Raw genomic sequence first — 24,779 nt, 5'->3', positions numbered from 1 at the left:
CAGGACCCCCTGGAAGGAACACTTCGAAGATCTCCTTAATCGAGACTCTGCTTTTGACTTGAGTGTCCTCGACTCCATCCCACGGCATGCTACCCGCCACCATCTCAGCAAAACCCCAGCCCTGCACGAGGTAGAAAAGGCCATCCGTCAACTCAAGAACAAGAAGGCATTGGGAGCAGATGGAAACTTCACTGAGGCACTAAAGTATGGCAGAGGGGCACTATTGGCACAAATGCATGACCTCATCTCTCTCATCTGGAAGGAGGAGAGCATTCCGGGATCTCAGAGATGCAGTAATCGTGACCATCATTAAAAATGCGGACAAGTCGGACTGTGGCAACTACAGAGGAATCTCCCTGTTATCAGCCATTGGGAAGGTCATCGCTAGAATCCTCCTCAACTGTCTTCTCCCTGTGGCTGAGGAGCTCCTCCTGGAATCACAGTGCAGATTCCGTCCTCTACGGGGTACAACGGACATCATCTTTACGGTGCGACAGCTGCAAGAAAAATGCAGGTAACAACACCAACCCTCATACATGGCCTTCTTTGACCTTACAAAGATCCCTGACACTGTTAACCGCGAGGGACTATGGAGCATCCTCCTCCGTTTCGGCTGCTCCCAAATGTTTGTCGCCATCCTCCGCCTGCTCCACGATGACATGCAAGCCGTGATCCTGACCAACAGATCCATTGCAGACCCAATCCATGTCCAGACCGGGGTCAAGCAGGGCCATGTCATCACACCAACCCTCTTCTTGATCTTCCTCGCTACAATGCTTCACCTCACACTCAACAAGCTCCCCACTGCAGTGGAACTAAACTATAGAACCAGTGGAAACCTGTTCAACCTTCGTCGCCTCCAGGTTGGATCCATGACCGTCCCTGTTATGTATGTATGTAAACCTCACCAATATGTAAGACTTGCCACTATGGGGCACACATGTGGGAGACCTAAGGGTCACCTGTGCACCCTGGGGCAAGCAGGTATAAAAGGTGATTCACCGTGCTGCTTCTCCACTCGAGTCTGAATAAAGAGACCAAGGTCGCAACAGTTTGAGCTTACAATACAGTCCTGTGGATTTATTCTGAACATAACAGTCCTATCCTCTGTGGTCGAGCTACAGTACGCAGACGACGCTTGTGTCTCGCACATTCAGAGGCTGAACTCCAAGTCATAGTCAACATCTTTACCGAGGCGTACGAAAGCATGGGCCTTACACTAAACATCCGTAAGACAAAGATCCTCCACCAACCTGACCCCGCCACACAGCACTGCCCCCTAGTCATCAAGATCCACAGTGCGGCCCTGGTCAACATGGACCACTTTCCGTACCTCGAGAACCTATTATCAGCAAGGGCAGACATTGACGACGAGGTTCAACACTGCCTCCAGTGAGATAGCGCAGTCTTCGGCCGCCTGAGGATGAAAGTGTTCGAAGATCAGGCCCTCAAATCTAGCACCAAGCTTGTGGTCTACAGGGCTGTGGTGATACCCATCCTGTATGGTTCAGAGATGTGGACCATATACAGTAGACACCTCAAATCACTGGAGAAATACTACCAGTGTTGTCTCCGCAAGATCCTGTAAATCCACTGGGAGGACAGATGCACCAATGTTAGTGTCCTCGATCAGGCCAACATCCCCAGCATCGAAGCACTGACCACATTTGACCAGTTCCGTTGGGTGGGCCACATTGTTCACATGCCTGAGACAAGACTCCCAAAGCTCTACTCGGAACTCCCATACATCAAGCGAGCCCCAGGTGGGCAGAGGAAATGTTTCAAGGACATCCTCAAAGCCTCCTTGATAAAATGCAACATCCCCACCGACACCTGGGAGTCCCTGGCCAAAGACAGCCCTCAGTGGAGTTTGAGCATCTGGGAGGGTGCTGAGCCCTCGTCTCATCGCCGAGAGCATGCAGAAACCAAGCGCAGGTAGCAGAATGAGCGTGTGGCAAATCAGACTACCCAGCCACCCTTTCCTCCAACGACTGTCTGTCCCACCTGCGACAGAGACTGTAATTCCCATATTGGACTGTTCAGTCACCTGAGAACTCACTTTTAGAGTGGAAGTCTTCGATTTCAAGGGACTGCCTATGATGATGAGTGTGTCTGTGTGAGTGTGTGTGTGAATTTGTGAGAGTGTGTGTATGTCTGTGTGTGTGTATGTCTGTGAGTGTGTATGTCTGTGTGTGTGTGACACTGTGTGTCAATGTGAGTGTGAGAGAGTGTGTGTATGTGAGAGTGTGTCTATGTGCGTGAGACTGTGTGGTGTGTCTGTGTGAGTGTGTGTGTGAATGTGTGAGAGTGTGTGTGTGTATGTCTGTGTCTGTGTGTGTGTGACACTGTGTGTCTTTGTGAGTGTGTGTGTGTGTGTGTGTTTATTGCCCATCCCTAATTGCCCCTTAAGAAGGTGATGGTGAGCTGCCTTCTTGAATCGTTGCAGTCCGTGTGGTGAAGATGCTCCCACAGTGCTGTTAGGGAGGGAGTTCCAGGATTTTGACCCAGTGACGATGAAGGAACGGCCGATATAGTTCTCAGTCAGGATGTTGTGTAACTTGGAGGGAAACTTGGAGGGAAACGTGGAGGTGGTGGTGTTCCCATGCGCCTGCTGCCCTTGTCCTTCGAGGTGGTCGAGGTTGCGGGTTTGCTGCTGAAGAAGCTTTGGTGAGTTGCTGCAGTGCATCTTGTAGCTGGTACACACTGCAGCCATGGTGCGCCGGTGGTGGAGGGAGAGAATGTTGAAGGTGGTGGATGGGGCGCCAATCAAGCAGACTGCTTTTTCCTTGATGGTGTCGAGCTTCTTGAATGTTGTTGGAGCTGCACTCATCCTGGCAAGTGGAGAGTATTCCATCACACTCCTGCCTTGTGCCTTGTAGATGGTGGAAAGGCTTTGGGGAGTCAGGAGGTGAGACACTCGCCGCAGAATACCCAGCCTCTGACCTGCTCTTGTTGCCACAGTATTTATGTGATTGGTCCAGTTAAGTTTCTGGTCAATGTTAACCCCCCAGGTTGTTGATGGTGGGGGATACGGCGATGGTAATGCCGTTCAGTATCAAGGGGAAGTGGTTCGATTGTGGTTTGTTGGAGATGGTCATTGCCTGGCACTTGTGTGGCGAGAATGTTACTCAGCCCAAGCCTGAATGTCGTCCAGGTCTTGCTGCATGCGGGCACGGACTGTTCCATTATCTGGAGTTACAAAAGGCACTGAACATTGTGCAGTCATCAGCGAACACCCCCACTTCTGACCTTATGATGGTGTGTGTGAGTGTGAGTGCACGTGTGTATGTGTGCATGTGTGTGTGTGTTTCTGAGTGTGTGTATGTGTCTCTGCCTCTGTCTGTGTGTCAGTCTGTGTTTGTGTGTGAGTGTATGTGTACGAGTGTGTGTGTGTACGAGTGTGTGTGTGTACGTGTGTGTGTGTACGACTGTGTGTGTGTGTACGTGTGTGTGTGTGAATGTTCATCACTATCCTCCGCCTGCTCCACAACGACATGCAGGCTGTGATCCTTACCAATGGATCCATCACAGACCCAATCCACATCCGGACCGGGGTCAAACAGGGCTGCGTCATCGCCCCAACCCTCTTCTCAATCCTTCTCGCCACCATGCTCCACCTCACACTCAACAAGCTCCCCACTGGAGTGGAACTAAACTACAGAACCATCTCAGGCCAGATCCAAGTCGACCCCAGCCTCTGTCGTCGAGCTACAGTACGCCTGCATCTGCACACATACAGAGGCTGCACTCCAGGACATAGTCGACGTATTTACTGAGGCGTACGAAAGCATGGGCCTTACGCTAAACATCAGTCAGACAAAGGTCCTCCACCAGCCTGTCCTTGCCACACAGCACTGCACCCAAGTCATCAAGATCGACAGCGCAGCCCTGGACAACGTGGACCACTTCCCATATCTCGGGAGCATCTTATCAACAAGAGCAGGCATTGACGACGAGACCCAACACCGCCTCCAGTGCATCAGTGCAGCCTTCGGCCGCCTGAGGAAAAGAGTGTTTGAAGACCAGGCCCTCAAAACTGCCACCAAGCTCATGGTCTACAGGGCTGTAGTAATATCTGCCCTCTTGTATGGCTCAGAGACATGGACCATGTACAGTAGACACCTGAAGTTGCTGGAGAAATATCACCAGCGATGTCTCCACAAGATCCTACAAATGCCCTGGGAGGATAGGCGCACCAACATCAGCGTCCTCATTCAGGCTAACATCCCCAGCATTGAAGCACTGACCACACTCGATCAGCTCCGCTGGGCAGGCCGTAGTCCGCATGCTAGACACGAGACTCCCAAAGCAAGTGCTCTACTCGGAACTCCTTCACGGCAAATGAGCCAAAGGTGGGCAGTGGAAACGCTACAAGGACACCCTCAAAGCCTCCCTGATAAAATGCAACATCTCCACTGACACCTGGGAGTCCCTGGCCAAATACCGCCCTAAGTGGAGGAAGTGCATCCGAGAGGGCGCTGAGCACCTCGAGTCTCAACGCCGGGAGCATGCAGAAATCAAGTGCAGGCAGCAGAAGGAGTGTGCAGCAAACCAATCCCACCCACCCTTTCCCTCAACGACTATCTGTCCCACGTGTGACAGAGTCTGTGGCTCTCGTATTGGACTGTTCAACCACCAAAGCACTCACTTCAAGAGTGGAAGCAAGTCTTCCTCGATTCCGAGGGACTGCATATGATGATGATGGTGGTGTGTGAGTGTGAGTGTGAGTGTGAGTGTGAGTGTGAGTGAGTGTGAGTGTGAGTGTGAGTGTGAGTGAGAGTGTGAGAGTGTGTTGATGTGCGTGCGGCAGCATGTAATAAACTTTGTAAGTTCCACAGTCTCCCGCAGGTATTAATTTGTTTGTATTTAGAGAGATAGGATCATAGAATCATAGACATTTACAGCACGGAAGGAGGCCATTTTGTCCCATCGTGTCCATGCCGGCCGACAAAGAGCTATCGAGCCTAATCCCACTTTCCAGCTCTTGGTAGGTTAAGTCACTTCAAGTGCACATCCAAGTATTTATTAAATGTGGTGAGGGTTTCTGCCTCTACCACCCTTTCAAGCAGTGAGTTCTAGACCCCCACTATCCTCTGGGTGAATACATTTCCCCTCATAACTCCTCTAAACCTCCCCCCAATTACATTAAATCTATGTTCCCTGGTTGTTGATCCCTCTGCCAAGGGGAACTGTTCTGCCCACCTGACCAGTACATTAATATCTTCCTGCAATCCGCAGCTTTCTTCTTCATTATCAACCACACAGACAATTTTAGTGTCATCTGCAAACCTTTGAATCATATTCATAGAAACATAGAAACATAGAAAAATAGGTGCAGGAGCAGGCCATTCAGCCCTTCTAGCCTGCACCGCCATTCAATGAGTTCATGGCTGAACATGAAACTTCATTACCCCCTTCCTGCTTTCTCGCCATAACCCTTGATGCCCCGAGTAGTAAGGACTTCATCTAACTCCCTTTTGAATATATTTAGTGAATTGGCCTCAACTACTTTCTGTGGTAGAGAATTCCACAGGTTCACCACTCTCTGGGTGAAGAAGTTTCTCCTCATCTCGGTCCTAAATGGCTTACCCCTTATCCTCAGACTGTGACCCCTGGTTCTGGACTTCCCCAACATTGGGAACATTCTTTCTGCATCTAACCTGTCTAAACCTGTCAGAATTTTAAACGTTTCTATGAGGTCCCCTCTCATTCTTCTGAACTCCAGTGAATACAAGCCCAGTTGATCCAATCTTTCTTGATAGGTCAGTCCCGCCATCCCGGGAATCAGTCTGGTGAACCTTCGCTGCACTCCCTCAATAGCAAGAATGTCCTTCCTCAAGTTAGGAGACCAAAACTGTACACAATACTCCAGGTGTGGCCTCACCAAGGCCCTGTACAACTGTAGCAACACCTCCCTGCCCCTGTATTCAAATCCCCTCGCTATGAAGGCCAACATGCCATTTGCTTTCTTAACCGCCTGCTGTACCTGCATGCTAACCTTCAATGACTGATGTACCATGACACCCAGGTCTCATTGCACCTTCCCTTTTCCTAATCTGTCACCATTCAGATAATAGTCTGTCTCTCTGTTTTTACCACCAAAGTGGATAACCTCACATTTATTCCCGACATTTAAGTCCAAGTCATTGATATATACCATAAAAAGCAAGGGACCCATCACTGAGTCCTGCGGAACCCCACTAGATACAGCCTTCCAGTCACAAAAACACCCAGCAACCATTTCCCTTTGCTTCCTGCCTCGGAGCCAATTTTGGATCCAACTTGCCACTTTACCCTGGATCCCATGAGCTATTAATTTGTGATCAGTCTGCCATGTGGGACCTTATCAAAAGTCTTGCTAAAATTCATATACACTCCATCAAACGCACTGCCCTCATCAACCCTCCTGGTTACCTCCTCGAAAAATGCAATCAAGTTCACCAGACATGACTTTCCCTTAACAAATCCATTCTGACTGTCCTTAATTAATTCATGTCTTTCCAAATTTATCCTGTCCATCAGGAGTTTTTCCAGTAATTTTCCCACTACCGAAGTTAGGCTGACTGGCCTGTAATTACTCGGTCTAACCCTTTCTCCCTTTTTAAACAAAGGTACAACATTAGCAGTCCACCAGTCCTCTGGCACCACACCTGAAGCCAAAGAGGACAGCAAAATGATGGTCAGAGCCTCTGCTATTTCCTCTTTGGCTTCTCTTAACATCCTGGGATACATTTTATCCAGGCTTGGGGATTTATCCACTTTCATAGCTGCCAAACTCTTTAATACTTGCTCACTCACTATGTTTATCTCATCTAATATTTCACACTCCTCCTCCTTCATTGCAAAATCTGCATCACCCCTCTCTTTTGTGAAAACAGATGCAAAGTATTCATTAAGAATCATACCCACGTCTTCTGCCTCTACACACAGATTTCCTTTGTGGTCTCTAATAGGCCCCACTCTTTCTCTAGTTATCCTCTTGTTCTCAATGTATTTATAAAACATCTTTAAGTTTTCCCTGATTTTACTTGCCAACATTTTTTCATGCTCTCTCTTTGCTTTCCTGATATCATTTTTAATTGCACCCCTGCACTTCTTATTCTCCTGTAGAGTTTCTGCAGTATTGAGTTCTCGGTATCTGTCATAAGCTTCCCTTTTACTCTTTATCTTACCCTGTATGTCGCTTGACATCCAGGGAGCTCTAGATTTGTTAGCCTCATCCTTTATTTTAAATGGTGTCCTCCTTGAATGCCTCCCACTGCTCTGACACTGATTTACCATCCAGTCGTCGTTTCCAGTCCACTTTAGCCAAATCCCATCTCAGCTCAGTAAAATTGGCTTTACCCCCCAATTGAGAACTTTTTTTCCTGGTCCCCCTTTGTCCTTTTCAATAACCACCCTAAATCTTACTGAATTATGATCACTAGCACCAAAATGTGTGCCCCACTGATAGCCCTTCTACCTGCCCCTGTTCCTTTCCCAAAACCAAGTCCAGAACCGACCCTCTCTTGTTGGGCTTGTTACACGCTGGCTAAAGAAGTTCTCCTGAATGCATTTTAGGAATTCGGCACCATCTGTACTATTCACACTACTTTTTTCCCAGTCAATATTAGGGTGTTGAAATCCCCCACTATTACAGCTCTATAGTTTTTGCACTTCACAGCAATTTGCCCACATATTTGTTCTTCTACCTCCCTCTGACTGTTTGGGGGTGCATAGTACCCTCCCAGTAGTGTGATCACCCCTTTTTTGTTCTTCAATTCAACCCATATGGGATCGTTTGATGACCCCTCTAACATATCATGCCTTCTCACAGCTGTAATTGTTTCTTTCATTAATACTGTGACCCCCCCTCCTTTTTTAACCCGTCTCTCTCCCATCTGAAAACCCTGTAACCAGGAATGTTAAGCTGCCATAGCTGCCCTTCTTTCAGCCATGTCTCAGTAATAGCTATAATATCGTACACCTAAGTGTGCTCTCAGCTCATCTGCCTTGTTCCCTATACGCCTTGCATTGAAGTATATATCGTTTAGTGGTGCCAAACTCCCTTGTTGGCTATTTTCCAGCCTTTGTTTCTTCTGTCTTCCAAATTCACTTGCTACTTCTCTGCTGTCCAATTCCAGTTTTGCTTCTCTCCCCAATGAATCTATTCTCCGGTTCCCATGCCCCTGCCAATCTAGTTTAAGCCCTCCCCAACAGCACCAGCAAACCCTCCCATGAGGATACTGGTCCTGGCTCTGTTGAGGTACAACCCGTCCGGCTTGTACAGGTCCCACCTCCCCCAGAAACAGTCCCAATGCCTCAGGAATCTAAAGCCCTCCCGCCTGCACCATCTCTCCAGCAACGTATTCATCTTCTCTATTCTCCTATTTCTGTACTCACTAGTACGTGGCACCATCAGTAACCCGGAGATTACAACCTTTGAGATCCTGCTTTTTAATCTCTCTCCTAGCTCCCTAAACTCCGCCTGCAGGACCCCATCCTTCTTTCTACCTGTCATTGGTCCCGATATGGACCATGACCTCTGGCTGTTCAATCTCTCCCCCCAGAATGTCTTGTAGCCGCTCGGTCACATCCTTGACCCTGGCACCAGGGAGGCAACATACCATCCTGGAGTCACGTCTGCAGCCACAGAAATGCCAGTCTGCTCCCCTGATTATCGAATCCCCTACCACTGCCCTTCCACTCTTCCTCCCCCCACCCCCTGTGCAGCTGAGCCACCCGTGGTGCCGTGGACTTGGCTCTGGCTGCACTCCCCCAGGGGCACCATCGCCCTCAGCAGTACTCAGACCAGAGTCCTGGTTGGAGAGCGAGATGGATTCAGGGGACTCCTGCACTTCCTGCCTAGTCTTCTGATTCTGTCTGGTGGTCACCCATTGCCTCTCTGCCTGGACACTTTTAAGCTGCAGGGTGACCACCTCAAGAAACAAAATTCTCAGTCTCGCGGATGCAGCACAGTGACTCCAGCTGCCACTCAAGCTCCGAAACGCGGAGCTCAAGTTGCTGCAGCTGGTGACACTTCCTGCACACATCCTGACGTGGTTGTCCAGACTACGTGGAGTGCACAAGATGCGCACTGCATGGGACTGAGCTGCCCTGCCATGTCTCTAGTTAACAGACTCAGAACTAATCAGCAGAAATAAACTTTAAAAGATGTGGAAGTATCTGAGTGTGTGTCAGAGACTTTGTAAACTCCTCAGTCTCCCACAGATATTAGTTTGTTTGTATTTAGAGCGATGTGGAAGTATCTGTAGACTCACGTTTCACAGCGATGGTTATGGTCCCCTCCACTGCTCCATGTCCATTCTCTGCCACACACTGATAGTCTCCAGCGACCCTGGATGTAACGTGAGCAAACTCCAACCACAGCTCGTTATTGGAGCTTGTTCTGTTCATTGTGACACCAAGATGTCGCCATGTCAGGTTAGAAGCTGGGAAGCTCTCGATGGAGCAGAGTATCACTGCAGAATTTCCTTCTGTTATCGTGATCGATGAATCTTTAATTGTATCACGAGAAGTAATTGAGAGATTCCGTGGTGCGTCTAAAAACAAATAAAGATCAGTTAACGTACATTGGCTGTGAACAACAACTAGAACATTATGTATTTATACACACCTTTAATGTAATAAAATGTCCCAAGATGCTTCACAGCAGTGTTATAAGACACAAATGTGACACCGAGCCACACAAGGAGAAATTAGGGCTGAGATAGGTAGGTTTAAAGGGGTTACTTAAAGGAGGAGAGAGAGGTAGAGAGGCAAAGAGGTTTAGGGAGGGAGTTCCAGAGCATCCCCCGATTTCCATTAGCTCCACCATTGGTGACCGTGCCTTCAGCTCTCAGGCCCCAAGCTCTGGGATTCCCGCCCTAAACCTCTCCACCTCTCTCTCTCCTCCTTTAGGATGCTCTGACAAAAATCGACACCGGGCCACATTGGGACATATTAGGACAAAAGCTTGGTCATCGAGGTAGGTTTAAGCGTCTTTTTACGGGAGAAGATAGAGGAGGAGAGGTGGTGAGTGCATGTGTGTGTTTCCGCGTGTGTGAGTGTGTGTCAGAGACTTTGTAAACTCAGTCTCCCACAGATATTAGTTTGTTTGTATGTAGAGAGATGTGGAAGTATCTGTAGACTCACGTTCCACAGCGATGGTTATGGTCCCCTCCACTGCTCCATGTCCATTCTCCGCCACACACTGATAGTCTCCAGCGACCCTGGATGTAACGTGAGCAAATTCCAACCACAGCTCGTTGTTGGAACTTGTTCTGTTCATTGTGACACCAAGATGTCGCCATGTCAGGTTAGAAGCTGGGAAGCTCTCGACAGAGCAGAGTATCACTGCAGAATTTCCTTCTGTTATAGTGATCGATGAATCTTTAATCGTATCACGAGAAGTAATTGAGAGATTCCGTGGTGTATCTAAAAACAAATAAAGATCAATTAACATACATTGGCTGTGAACGTGAAAGTTGTGATATCAATGTAAGTTCCTTCATCAGAAAGCACGTAATCCAGGCAAACATCTCAGTGTAGTACTGAGGGAGCACTGCACTGTCGGAGGAGCAGCACTGAGGGAGCACCGCACTGTCAGAGGGGCAGGACTGAGGGAACACCGCACTGTCGGAATGAGCAACACTGAGGGAGCACTGCACTGTCGGAGGAGCAGTGGTAAGGGAGTGCTACACTGTCGGAGGGGCAGCACTGAGGGAACACCGCACTGTCGGAGGGGCAGTGGTGAGGGAGTGCTACACTGTCGGAGGGGCAGTACTGAGGGAGTGCTGCACTGTCGGAGGGGCAGTACTGAGGGAGCACCGCACTGTCGGAGGGGCAGTACTTAGGGAGCGCTGCACTGTTGGAGGAGCAGTACTGAGGGAGCACCGCACTGTCGGAGGGACAGTACTGAGGGAGCGCTGCATTGTCGGAGGGGCAGTACTGAGGGAGTGCTGCACTGTCGGAGGGGCAATTCTGAGGGAGTGCTGCACTTTCGGATGTGCCACTTTTCGGATGAGATGTTAAACACCGATGAGATGAGGCCCCATCTGCCCTCTCAGCTGGATATAAAAGATCCGCTGGATCCATTGAAAGAAAAGTTCTCCCCCGGTGTTCTGGCCAGTAAATATCAGATGATCTGGTCCTTACCACATTACTGTTTTGGGATCTTGCTGTGTGTAATGTAGACTATTACGGGTAATGTAGAATTAAGGATGTCCATACTTACATTGCACAGTTAGTGTGAGGGTCCGCTCCGATGAAACAGATGGATATGTGACTCTGCAGGTGAGAGTTTGTCCGTGGTGTTTGAGTGAGGGGATCAGGGTGAGAACAGAAGTATATGTCACAGTGACACCATGCTGAGTTACATTGTTTGAGACTGACCCGTGTACATCAGCTGGATTGACCCAGGTTAAGGCAGGTGCTGTTCCATTGCACGAGGTGTTGAAGGTACAGCTTACGTCCACACGCTTTCCTGCAATAATTTCAGCAGGGAAGATCCTGGGTTTATCTGTGAAATCTAACACACACAGATTGGATTCTTTTAAATAAATATAACGTGAGGCATCAGTTCAAATAGAGATCGCAGTCCCACAAGAGAAAGGACTTTTACAGGATAATACCAGATCTGAGAGGTTCCAATGGTCAGGAAAGGCTGACAGGCTGGAATTCACGACCAGAAGGAGTGGTTGAGGCAAATAGTTATATGTACATAAGAACATAACATAAGAATTAGGAACAGGAGTCAGCCATTCAGCACCTCGAGCCTGCTCCGCCATTCAATGAGATCATGGCTGATTCTTACAAAGGCCTTTGACACCGTCAACCGCGAGGGTCTATGGAGCGTCCTCCTCCATTTCGGATATCCCAAAAGTTCTTCACCATCCACCGCCTGCTCCACGATGACATGCAGGGGCCGTGATCCTCACCAACTGATCCATTACAGACTCAATCTACATCCGGACCAGGTCAAACAGGGCTGCGTCATCGCCCCAACCCTCTTCTCAATCTTCCTCGCCACCATGCTCCACCTCACAGTCAACAAGCTCCCCGCTAGAGTGGAACTAAACTACAGAACCAGTGGGAACCTGTTCAGCCTTCGCCGTCTCCAGGTCAGGTCCAAGACTACCCTAATTTCTGTTGAAGAGCTATAGTAAGCGGATGATGCCTGTGTCTGGCCACGTACAGAGGCTGAACTCCAGGACATAGTTGACGTATTTACTGAGGCGTACGAAAGCATGGGCCTTACGCTAAACATCAGTAAGAAAAGGTACTCCACCAGCCTCTCCTCGCTGCACAGCACTGCCCCCCAGTCATCAAGATCCACGGCGTGGACAACGTGGACCATTTCCCATACCTCGGGAGCCCCTTATCAACAAGAGCAGACATTGAGGACGAGATTCAACACCGCCTCCAGTGCGTCAGTGCAGTCTTCGGCCACCTGAGGAAAACAGTGTTTGAAGACCAGGTCCTCAAAACTGCAACCAAGCTCATGGACTACAGGGCTGTAGTAATACCCGCCCTCCTGTACAGCTCAGAGACATGGACATGTACAGCAGACACCTCAAGTCGCTGGAGAAATACCACCAACGATGCCTCCGCAAGATCCTACAAATCCCCTGGGAGGACAGACGCATCAACATGAGCGTCCTTGACCGGGCCAACATCCCCAGCATTGAAGCACTGACCACACTTGATCAGCTCCGCTAGGAAGGCCACATTGTCTGCATGCCAGCCACGAGACTCCCAAAGCAAGCGCTCTACTCGGAACTCCTTCACGGCAAACGAGCCAAAGGTGGGCAGAGGAAACATTACAAGGACACCCTCAAAGCTTCCTTGATAAAGTGTGACATCCCCACTGATATCTGGGAGTCCCTGGCCAAAGACCACCCTAAGTGGAGGAAGTGTATCGGGGAGGGCACTGAGCACCTCGAGTCTCATCGCCAAGAGCATGCAGAAATCAAGCGCAGGCAGCGGAAGGAGCATGCGGCAAACCTGACCCACCCACCCTTTCCCTCAACAACTACCTGTCCCACCTGTGACAGGGACTGTGGTTGTCATATTGGACTGTTCAACCACCTAAGGACTCATTTTTAAGAGTGGAAGGAAGTCTTCCTCGATTCCGACGGACTGCCTATGATGATGATGATGATGATGGCTGATCTTCTACCTCAACTCCACTTTCCTGCACTGTCCCCATAGCCCTTGCTTCCATTAATATTCAAAAATCAATCGATCTCAGCCTTGAATATACTCAACGACTGAGCCCCACAGCCCTTTGGGCAGAGAATTTCAAAGATTCTCCACCCTCTGAGTGAAGAAATTTCTCCCCCTCTCAGTCCTAAATGGCCGACCCCTTATCCTGAGACTGTGACCCCTCCCCAGCCCGGGGGAAACATCCTCCCTGCATCTACCCTGTCAAGCCTAATAAGAATTTTGTATGTTTCATTAAGATCACCTCTCATTCTTCTAAACTTCAGAGAATATAGGCCTAGTCTACTCAATCTCTCCTCATAGGACAATCCCTTCATCCCAGGAATCAGTCTGGTGAACCTTCGTTGCACTCCCTCGATGGCACCTATATCCTTCTTTAGGTAAGGAGACCAAAACTGTACACAATACTCCAGGTGCGGTCTGACCAGGGCCCGATATAACTACAGTAAGATGTGTTTACTCTTATACTCAAATCCTCCTGTAATGAAGGCCAACATCCCATTTGCTTTCTTAATTGCTTGCTGTACCTGCATGTTAACTTTCAGTGATTTGTGTACAAGGACACCCAGGTCCCTCTGAACACTAACATTTCCCAATCTTTCACCATTAAAAAATACTCTGCTTTTCTATTTTTCCTCCCAAGTGGATAACTTCACATTTCTCCACACTGGAGCCTAAGTTTCCCCAGGAGTTGCTCCTATTTTTCTGGAGCAACTAGTTTATTTTTGAGTATCTTAAAAATCACAATTCTCCCCATTTACTTTGCTGCAGTTTAAGTGAGTTAGTTCAGTTTCTTTTTAGTTCAGTTTTTTTTCAAAGGGGGCGTTACCAGCCATGTATGCCTGTTTTGGCCATTTAAGCAAGTTTAGCCAGTGAAAAGTTACTTCAAACTAATTTAGTCTAGCGTATGTGGCCACTTTTGTCCACTCAGACAAACCTTGCGGAGACTTAAGAAATCAGCGCAGGTAGTCAGAGATGGGGGGGAGGGAGGGGGGGAGCGGTGGTGAGGGAAGAGAGAGGATTTTGCAAAGCATTAAACACCTTCACAACAACATTAAAGAAGCATAAGTACATTTAAAGCACAAAGCACTAAACAAAACAGTACATTTAAAGCACCAAGCACTAAGTAAAGCACTAAAATAAGCATTCAATAACAAATAAAAAATATAAGGAAGCTGAGACACCTGCACCAGGACTTACAAAGCACTAAACAAAGCATAAAAAGTAATAAAAAATGAATTAACAAATAAAAAATAGAAGGAACCCTGCACCTAAAGCACAGGAGCAAAGTAATAAGCAACCAATCAATAACAACTACAAAATAGAAGTCCTGCATTTATGTGAAGGGAAGGTGTTTCTGTCAGTGAGGGTGGAGAGGGGTGGGGGGGAGAGGGGGGAGAAGGGGGTGGGGTGGGGAGGGGGAGGGAGGGAGAGGGGGTGGGGGGAAGGTGGAGGGAAATGGGGTGGGGGGGAGAGGGGGAGAAGGGGGTGGGAAGAGGGGGGTGGGGAGGGGGAGGGAGAGAGTGGGCTGGGGTGGGGGTAGGGGGGAGGGGGAGAGGGGATTGGGGGGAGGCAGGGAGAGGGGATTTTTTGAGATAGAGAGAGACACACACACACGCACGAAATGTATTCGATTTGGACAACAAAATAACGCCACAAACCGATATTGGATTGATGCCAGCAGCTGATGTATTTGTCTTGGTTCGTTCAAAGTTTGCTTTTCTGGCCTCAGTCAGCTTGGTAATTCAGCTCGAACCAGGTCCCTATCTGCCTCGCCCTCTCTTGGCCTGTTCCTTTGCTTTCACACGCTGCATGAAGCTGTCCCCACTCTCTGAATGCTTCATGTGCCCCACACGCACATTAACCCTGTTGCTAAGTATCTCCTGCCTTTGACTTACTGGTTGACAATAATGCCTTCGGCAAGTTATGCTGTAAAGATCCCAATCTTGTCATAAAATATTCAAGGTACTTTATATCAAAGCGTGCACCCACACATAGGCACAACCACTGAAATAATGCTGCTCGGGCCATTCGGGGCCTGCTCACATAAAGGCGGCATTGGGGGAGTCCATTCGGCCAGGGCTAGGGGCAGCGTGCTTCGGGCCCCTCCCATACAGCCTGCAGAGATTCGAACTGTGAGGAGCTACTGCACATGTGCACACACTCTAGAGCACACGTGCAGAGGTCCCGCACTGTTTTCAGTGCCGGGACCTGGCTCCGCCCCCCACACGTTCTGCTGCATTGCACCAAGGGCCTGGATCGATCGGACTGCGGGGAGAATACAAAGGTAAATAATAGGCACCATTTCTGTTGTAAAAAGTCAGCGCACCTCACGGAGCTGCACCGTTCTAACCGTGGGGGAAAACGTGGGCCCTATATTCCATGTAACTAGGTAAGCGAAAGTACTTTGCTATTTTCAGGTTTGGCAGAGTGTCTGTCACTTCACTTAATACACTTTCACTCCCAGACCCTTGAATTGACAACAGGTGGGGGTGGAGCAGCAGGTCACAGCTTGGGGAACATTGGCTTGGCACTCTCTCAGAGATCTCTGTCAATGTTAAATTAAATCCTGTACATGGCAGGACAGAAACAATTGGCAGTTATCCCTCTACCAACACCTGAAATGTATGATCGGGTCATTTATCACATCGCTGTTTGTGGGAGCTTGCTGTGCACAAATTGGCTGCCGCATTTCCTACATTACAACAGTGACTACACTGTGAAGAGAACTTCTTTGCTATGACAATGTGAAAGGTGCTATATAAATGCAACGTGTTTTTGTCAATATGTAAGACTTTTAAATAGGATTGGAGAAAGAGATGGGAGTCGATAACCTGGTAACATTGATGGAGACAGTCAAGACATGTAATCATTGATAATAAAGTGAGTATTAGAGATTGCTTTAGGACTGAACTGGGAGATATCGGCAGGTTATTGACAATCAGACGCTGCGTTATAATAAGCTGTGTTTTGTGTTAATATGTAACCGCCACAGTTTCTGTTATTTCCCATTGACTGTTGAACATGAATTGTTGAGTAATTATAACACAGTCCTTACCAGAAACATGAAGCCGTGTTGCAGGGAGGTATGTAAACTTATTCGTGTTTTCAAATTCTATCCTGAAATAATAAGGTCCTGCGTCTTGCTGTGTGACGCTGTTTATAATCAGAGAACAGTCGCCATCTTTCAGGTCTCCAGAGAGCCGGGTCCGATGGCGAAACCGTGGCAACTCGTGATTGCGATCCTTGGAGTGAAAGGCTATCGACGATGTTATCGGGTGCTCATTATTAATCCAGAGTCCATCCCGCGGTTGATTTGCCAGATGCGATGGATAACTGTAATGACATGGTATCTGTGCACACAAACCTTCCTGTGCTGTCACCTCTCGTGGAGTGACACCTTTCCACTCTTGTGACAATACAGCTGGGGAGAGAAATATCGATATTTAGTGCTGGATGGCTTGTCGCTCCACTAGACTCGATATCCACCCACTCCATCACTGGCACACCGTGGCTGCAGTGTGCACCCTCTACAGGACACACAAGGAACTCACCAAGGCTACGTTAACAGAACCTCCCTCCCCTGAGACCTCCAGCACCCAGAAGGACAAGAGCAGCAATGTGATGGGATGCCCTTCACCTCCAGGTCACACAGCGTCCTGCCGTGCACATATATCACCATTCCTTCATCATCACTGGGTCCGTATCCTGGAATTCTCTACCCAATACCATTGTGGGAGCACCTTCAGAACACGGACTGCAGCGGTTCAAGGAGAAGGTCTACCCCCACCATCTTCTTCGAGCAACTAGGGATGGGCGAGTTTCTCCAAGTTTATTACATCTACTGCATTGCCCTTATCTAATCTTTCTATACTTCTTCACATTATTCAGTCAGGTTGGTCAACATGACCTTCCATTGTGGAATCCCTGCTGACTACTCTTTATTGTATTTTCAGTCTCTAAATGTTTTTTAGTTACATCTTTGAGTAAAGATTCAATTTTCTTTCCTACCACCGACGTTTAGCTAACTGGTCTATAGTTCCCTGGACTTGTTCTATCTCCTTGTTAAATATAGGAATAACATTAGCTGTCTGCCAGTCCTCTGGCACTATTTCCCTTTCTAATCAATTGTTATGTATATAATAGTGTCTCTGCTATCCCGTCCCTAGCTTATTTTAGTGTGGGTGTGTGCAATCTGTCCAGACCAGATGTTTTATCCTTTGTGAGTTTGACCAGTTGATCAATTCACTCTCCCCCACCCCCCGGAATCCTGGACACGGGGAGTGGACTCGTGCATTCTATACTGGCTCTAGACCTCAGGATCCTGCCTAGTGAAGGAACTCTGCCACCCAACACAATGCCTAAATGTCACACCAGTTGAGGTATATTCTGCGCTGAATTACAAGGCAGGAAGAGTGGATTAGGATCCGTCAGAACTCTCGCCATCGTCAATCACTCAATAGCCTCACCTTGTCAGCTCTTCAACCCAGCAGATTGGCTAAGCTGATTCAGTCTTCTTGGCCCACTTTGTATCCTGATTGTCTGAGGGATCACTTTGGAGCCTGATTGTCTGAGGGATCATTTGGAGCCTGATTGTCTGAGGGATCACTTTGGATCCTGATTGTCTGAGGGATCTCTTTGGATCCAGATTGTCTGAGGGATCACTTTGGAGCCTGATTGTCTGCGGGATCACTTTGGATGCAGATTGTCTGAGGGATTTCTTTGGAGCCTGATTGTCTTAGGGATCACTTTGGATCCTGATTGTCTGAGGGATCTATTTGGATCTTGATTTCTGAGGAATCACTTTGGAGCCTGATTGTCTGAGGGATCTATTTGGATCCTGATTGTCTGAGGGGTCACTTTGGATCCCGATTGTCTGAGGGATCACTTTTGATCCTGATTGTCTGAGGAATCGCTTTTGATCCTGATTGTCTGAGGAATCGCTTTTGATCCCGATTGTCTGAGAAATCACTTTTGATCCTGATTGTCTGAGGGATCACTTTGGATCCTGATTAATTTAGGTCCAACAATATTGTTGCAGGTTAATTCCAATACAGCGTTGTAGACTGATTTGTCCTCAGGCTCAGCACTGGCCCTACTCCAGCAGAGCTATGGGGAAAGAGCGGGGAGTGGGATTAATTGGGTAGCTCTACCAAAGAGCCAGCACAGACACAACGGGCCAAAGGGACTCCTTCTGTGCTGTATCAATCTATCATTCTATGAAATGTAACTGCACATCAGATCAGAGGCGGAGAAACTCGCTATATATAGCACCTTTCTACACTTCCTGACCTCTCTGCTTTTTATCTTAAACATATTTTGCACCCTTGCCAAGTTTGCTATCATGGTGAGAATGGGCAGTCAGTGTGTGGGCTGAACATCCTGTCTATTCTAAGTGTTGCTGTGTTGCGATTATGGTGACTTGTAACTAAAACTAGAATCTCTGTACTCCTCCAATTCCGGCCCCTTGTCCATCCCCAGCTTTATGAGGGAATTCCAGAGATTAGGGTCTTGACGGCTGAAAGCATGGCCGCCATTGGTGGAGCGATGGAAATTGGGGAGGTACACGAGACCAGGATGGGTGGAATGCAGAGATTTCAGAGGATTGTAGAGCTGGGAGAAGTTACAGAGATAGGGAGGGTTGTAGATCTGGAGATTACAGAAATATGGAGGGATTTGAAGATGAGGATGAGGTTTGTAAATTTGTGTGAGCATAGGGGTGATGAGTGAACGGGACTTGGTGTGAGTTAGTACACTGGGTCACCGCTGAATTTCGTCCCCAATCATAGCACAATAAGAATGATCTTTTGCAAAGACTATTAACTATAAATATGTCTGAGCTGGTGATGATATTACCTTGGAGAAGTGAAAGGAGGAGGTAAGATTTCCTGATCATTGTCCGCTCCCAGATATTTCATCAACTTCTCACTCTCAAGGTCTGAAAGAGAAAGGAGTTAATGAGACCTCACCTCTTCCCCGACAGCTCTCGAGAGATCAAAACCGCTTTTAGACACTGTCTTCACGGACTAATTAGACTCAGTGTGGGATGGTAGGTGCTCTGCAGTGTGTTACACGGCTTTAAAAAAGAAAAACAAAGAAATACTTGCATTTCTATGGAGCCTTTCACCACCTCCGGGCGTCCCAATGACTTTACAGCCAATGAAGTACTTTTTGCAGCGTAGTCACTGTTGTAATGTCGGAAATGTGGCAGCCAAATTGTACACAGCAAGATCCCACAAACAGCGATGGGGTAAATGGCTGGACAGTCTGTTCCTGATGTTGCTGACACACACTGCTTGGTCCGAATGACCTCTCCCTGTGCTGCTTCCTCTGTGTATACAATTAGAAAGGGTTGATGTGTTGCTGTGAGTCAAATCAGGAAGTGGGAAACTAGTGAGAAAACTTCACTTTGTCCAGCGCTATCAGCAAACTGTTAACCCTTTGTGTCCGGACACTGTGATGATATTTCTGCTCTGAGCTGGGCAGCCGTTCTTTCTGCATCTGTATTGTAGTGGCAAAGCAAATCAAATGTTAATATCCAAGTTAGATATCCAGGTAAAGCTTCCAGTGCAACAGCGTGGATATCGTGTAGGCTGCCTGTAAATTTCGTCCAAGGGCATTGCTCAATGATGTTTTCCACGGTCATAAGAACATAAGAAATAGGAACAGGAGTAGGTCATTCGGCCCCTCGAGTCTGCTCCACCATTCAATAAGGTCATGACTGATCTTCTACCTCAAATCCACCTTCCTGCCCAATCCCCGTCTCCCTTGATTCCCTTAATAGCTAAAAGTCTATCAATCTCTGTCTTGAATATACTCAATGACTGAGCCTCCACAGCCCTCCGGGGTAGATAATTCCAAAGATCTACCACCCTCTGAGTGAAGACATTTCTCCCCCTCTCTCTGTCCTAAAAAGTTGGAAAGCAGTGACAGGATCGGTCCAAGTCAGCATGGATTTATGAAAGGGAAATCATGCTTGACAAATCTTCTGGAATTTTTTGAGGATGTAACTGGTAGAGTGGATAAGGGAGAACCAGTGAATGTGGTGTATTTGGACTTTCAAAAGGCTTTTGACAAGGTCCCACACAAGAGATTGGTGTGCAAAATTAAAGCACATGGTATTGGGGGTAATATACTGACATGGATAGAGAACTGGTTGGCAGACAGGAAGCAGAGAGTCAGGATAAACGGGTCCTTTTCAGAATGGCAGGCAGTGACTAGTGGGGTGCCACAGGGCTCAGTGCTGGGACCTCAGCTATTTACAATGTACATTAATGATTTAGATGAGGGAATTGAGTGTAATATCTCCAAGTTTGCAGATGACACTAAACTGGGTGGCGGTGTGAGCTGTGAGGAGGATGCTAAGAGGCTGCAGGGTGACTTGGACAGGTTAGGTGAGTGGGCAAACGCATGGCAGTATAATGTGGATAAATGTGAGGTTATTCACTTTGGGGGCAAAAACACGAAGACAGAGTATTATCTGAATGGCAGCAGATTAGGAAAAGGGGAGGTGCAACGAGACCTGGGTGTCATGTTGCATCAGTCATTGAAAGTTGGCATGCAGGTACAGCAGCGGTGAAGGCGGCAAATGGCATGTTGGCCTTCATAGCTAGGGGATTTGAGTATAGGAGCAGGGAGATCTTACTGAAGTTGTACAGGGCCTTGGTGAGGCCTCACCTGGAATATTGTGTTCAGTTTTGGTCTCCTAATCTGAGGAAGGACGTTCTTGCTATTGAGGGAGTGCAGCGAAAGTTCACCAGACTGATTCCCGGGATGGCGGGACTGACATATAAGGAGAGACTGGATCGACTGGGCCTGTATTCACTGGAGTTTAGAAGGATGAGAGGGAATCTCATAGAAACATATAAAATTCTGACGGGACTGGACAGGTTGGATGCAGGAAGAATGTTCTCATGTTGGGGAAGTCCAGAACCAGACATAGTCTAAGGATAAAGGGTAAGCCATTTCGGACCGAGATGAGGAGAAACTTCTTCACTCAGAGTTGTTAACCTGTGGAATTCCCTATCGCAGAGAGTTGTTGATGCCAGTTCATTGGATATATTCAAGAGAGAGTTAGATATGGCCCTTACGGCTAAAGGGATCATAGAGATATGGAGAGAAAGCAGGAAAGGGGTCCTGAGATGAACTATCAGCCATGATCTTATTGAATGGTGGTGCAGGCTCGAAGGGCCGAATGGCCTACTCCTGCACCTATTTTCTATGTTTCTAAATGGCCGACCCACTATTCTGAGACTGTGACCCCTAGTTCGAGGCTCCCCAGCCTGGGGGAAACATCCTCCCTGGATCTACCCTGTCAAGCTTAAGAATTTTGTATGGTTCAATGGGCCTGAAATTCAACAACATACCTGCCCACTACCGCCCGCTTACCGCCCAAAAATACAAGTTTACTCAAAAAACAGGTACATATCACCGACATGCCGCTCGGCGGAAGATTCATCGTTGATATACCACCGAGCGGTATGCACACCTTCCGCCATGTAGAACCGCCCGCATACCGCCCAAAAAGTGCAAGTTTCATGACATAGCGCCGACATACCACCGGAACTGCATACCATCCTGGAGAAAGTGGTTTTACTCGATCTTAAGTGGGCAGGAATGGGCGATAGTGTTCGGAGCCGCGATTGTGAAATCAGGAACAGTCAGCAAAAGCAGCACCTCAGTATTTCAGAGGTGAACAGTGACTTTACAGTGCGATTTACGGTGGGAATGGTATTTTTATTGGTACTGAGTACATTATTAAGATAGAAGGCATTTGAGTTAATATTTTTTGCATTGAAAAATCATTTGAGTTTTTCTCAGGTTCTTAGAGGAGATTCTGGAGATTTAAAAAGAATGGGCCCTGTACTATCTCAACCTGTATTGCTGACTACTTGTCGAATGCAGGATCCAGATGTGAGAAGGTTTATTGAGCAGAATTATCAGGGTAATGGAGGAGGTCGCAGACTGATGATGATGAGGAGGAGGCCTTACTCCCAAAGGATTTTCAGGGCGAAGCGCTCATACTTGGACCTGACCGATTGTCAGTGCGTTCGAAGGCTGCGCTTCCAAAATGAGGTGATCAATGAGAGATGCCAGCTCATTAAGGCAGACCTGCAGCCCAGTACCAGCAACATTACTGCACTCTCTGTCGAGATGAATGTAACTGCGGCACTTTCCACTTATGCATGCTGCTCTTTTCAGGCATCAGCTGGGGACACATGCTGCATTTCTCAGCATGCTACTCATCGCTGCATTCGACAGGTAACCGAAGCACTGTGTGCACGACGGATGGAATTTATAAACTTCCCAATGACCAGGGAGGCACAGAATGAGAGGGCTTTGGGATTTGCACACATTGCTGTCTTCCCCAAGGTGCAGGGTGCTGTTGACTGTACCCAAATTACCCTGTGAGCACCATTACAGGAGGCAGAGGTGTACCAAAAGCATAAGATATTCCACTACCTCAACATGAAGCTCGTCTGCGACCATACACAGTGCATCACGGCAGTGAATGCCTATTTTCCAGGGAGCATCCCTGATGCGCACATCTTGTGTGATAACACTGGGTCTGACCTGTTGAAGTCTGAGCCACAATGTAAATGCTGGATGCTGGGGGACAAAGGGTATGGCCTTGTCACCTGGCTCTTGACCCTGCGGAACCCTCAGACAGAAGCCGAGCAACGATATAATAAGAGCCATATAGCCACACGTAATATTATTGAAAAGACAATTGCTTTTGATGCTTGGTCCACTCAGGAGACAGGCTGCAATGCCATGCTGAGCAGGTTGCTCAGTTCACAGTGGTATGCTGATGTTGCATCATTTAACAATCATGCGGGGACAGGAATTGCTCCAGGGGACTGCGGGACCACCTGAGGAGAGAGTGCAGGAGACGGAGGAGGAAGAAGAGGAAACTGAGGGGAGGAGGATGGGGAGGAGCTTCCGGATAAACCCATGGCCCCATCCCACCCCCCACCACCTCCCCACCTGCCAACATCACAGCGGAGGACACGTGGAGGACACGCGGAGCGTATGCCACGGCAAAAATGTTACATCAGCAGCTCATAAATGGCTTTGCTTGAATGTGGAGAGCTGCGTTTTTGAACATTGATGACTGTTACCCCAAAAGTTTGACACTGTACAGGAGTACTTACATTCAATTGAAATATTTACATAAAAACTGCAAAACCTTGTAAAACTTGTAACTATAACTTTGAACAACTGTAACAACTTTAACACCTTTAACAACATTAACAACTTTAACAACTTAAAATTAATTTTTAAAATTCAAACTTTAACTATTTTAAATTAACAATGAACACTTGACTACAACAAAGCACCCTTTTACTGTTCTCGACCTCGACCGCATGCTCCCCCACCCTTCGGACTCACAGCGCCCTTTCTTACTCCCGCCGTTCCCTTTCCCACTGCCCCTGAGTCCGGACCTCCCTGTGGTGGTATCAAGCCGACGTGCAGCACCACACCCCGAGTGCTGTTGCTGCTGTTGCGGGTGAGACATTGCAGGCGCAATGAATGGGGCCTCAGGAGAAGCTCGTGATCTGGAAGGCACGGCTTCAGGACTGGAAGCTGCTATCAGCTCCCCACCCTCAGGTGCTGTCGACCCAACGACTATGGTACGGGGGGATTCTGCGTCATATCCCGATCCCGTCGGAGTCAGTGGTTCGCTCCATCGCGGTGATCAGACACAACATATCCTCCGATTGTCATTCTGATAGCGCCGCGATGTTTCCGACTATCGTAGCCATGGCCTTGAGCAGCTCTCGGCCTATGTCGAAGTTGGCCTGTGACAGATGCACCATGTCCTGGTGCACGCCGATCTGTCTTGCAGCAATGGACCTTTTCTGCACCAACCTCCGTCGCTGGGCACAGGCGCTGTAACGCTGGGGGCGTGTTGCAGAATCAGGAGCCATGGGGGAATCCCCTGAATATAGACTCAGTGGTGGAGGATGTTCCAGCTGGCCCAGATGGAACTGTTATATCCTCCTCCATCTCCACCCCCACCTCCACCTCCACTGGCTCCAGGATGAGCTGCTCTTTCTCTTCCTCTTCATCATCTCTGGCAGGGATGGAGTCGGGAGAGGGCTGGGTGACGTCAGAGGTGGAGGCTATGGGTCTGTCATCTGGTCTCTCGGCGGAGGTTTGGTCTGAATCCTCCGAATCTGGAAGTGCAAAACAACATTTAAAAGTGCTTGGCACCAGGGGAGGGGTCAGGGTTACATGAGTACAGTGACGTAGCGCAGTCTTACTGAACTGTCCACTACTACTGCATTACATATCGCAGACAGACAATACATATATGCATTGTGTTACATGCACCCTACATTGCAGTACATCACATGAGCCCAACATTACAGTGCCATAAACTTACATTACATGAGGACAACAAAACAGTGACATTTACTTTACATGACAGCAACACAGACCGGGGATTGTATTGAACTGACCATCCTGTGTGTATGGGTCAGCTCCAACGCCGGTGGTGACATGGTTGCTATCCCCGATCAGCGACAGGGCACGGATCCCAATCTCCATCAAGGGTTCTTGTGTTGGGAGGT

At 48.2% G+C, this 24,779-nt stretch overlaps 1 protein-coding gene across 4 annotated transcripts in view; it reads right to left on the bottom strand.

Annotated features, from left to right (window-relative positions):
* LOC139240828 (sialic acid-binding Ig-like lectin 13) overlaps positions 1 to 24,779 on the bottom strand; it is a 45,248-nt gene that overhangs the window by 14,318 nt on the left and 6,151 nt on the right. Inside the window, exons 1-8 of one of the 4 annotated variants that reach the window (XM_070869316.1) lie at positions 24,669 to 24,779; positions 24,076 to 24,383; positions 19,311 to 19,704; positions 19,060 to 19,141; positions 16,262 to 16,627; positions 11,216 to 11,509; positions 10,135 to 10,416; positions 9,261 to 9,542 (exon numbers count right to left, since the gene is read on the bottom strand). The exon at positions 24,669 to 24,779 is cut by the window's right edge and continues 913 nt beyond it. In XM_070869316.1, coding sequence (XP_070725417.1) covers positions 9,261 to 9,542; positions 10,135 to 10,416; positions 11,216 to 11,509; positions 16,262 to 16,627; positions 19,060 to 19,099 — 1,264 coding nt within the window. In that variant the 5' untranslated portion in view covers positions 19,100 to 19,141; positions 19,311 to 19,704; positions 24,076 to 24,383; positions 24,669 to 24,779. The remainder of the gene's footprint in view (positions 1 to 9,260; positions 9,543 to 10,134; positions 10,417 to 11,215; positions 11,510 to 16,261; positions 16,628 to 19,059; positions 19,142 to 19,310; positions 19,705 to 24,075; positions 24,384 to 24,668) is intronic. The other 3 variants (XM_070869315.1, XM_070869317.1, XM_070869318.1) reach the window with 3 other exon arrangements.

The sequence above is a fragment of the Pristiophorus japonicus genome, chromosome X (genome assembly GCF_044704955.1).
Source record: "Pristiophorus japonicus isolate sPriJap1 chromosome X, sPriJap1.hap1, whole genome shotgun sequence".
NCBI classification, from domain to species: Eukaryota; Metazoa; Chordata; class Chondrichthyes; family Pristiophoridae; genus Pristiophorus; species Pristiophorus japonicus.
This window is presented reverse-complemented; position numbering and strand designations above follow the sequence as displayed.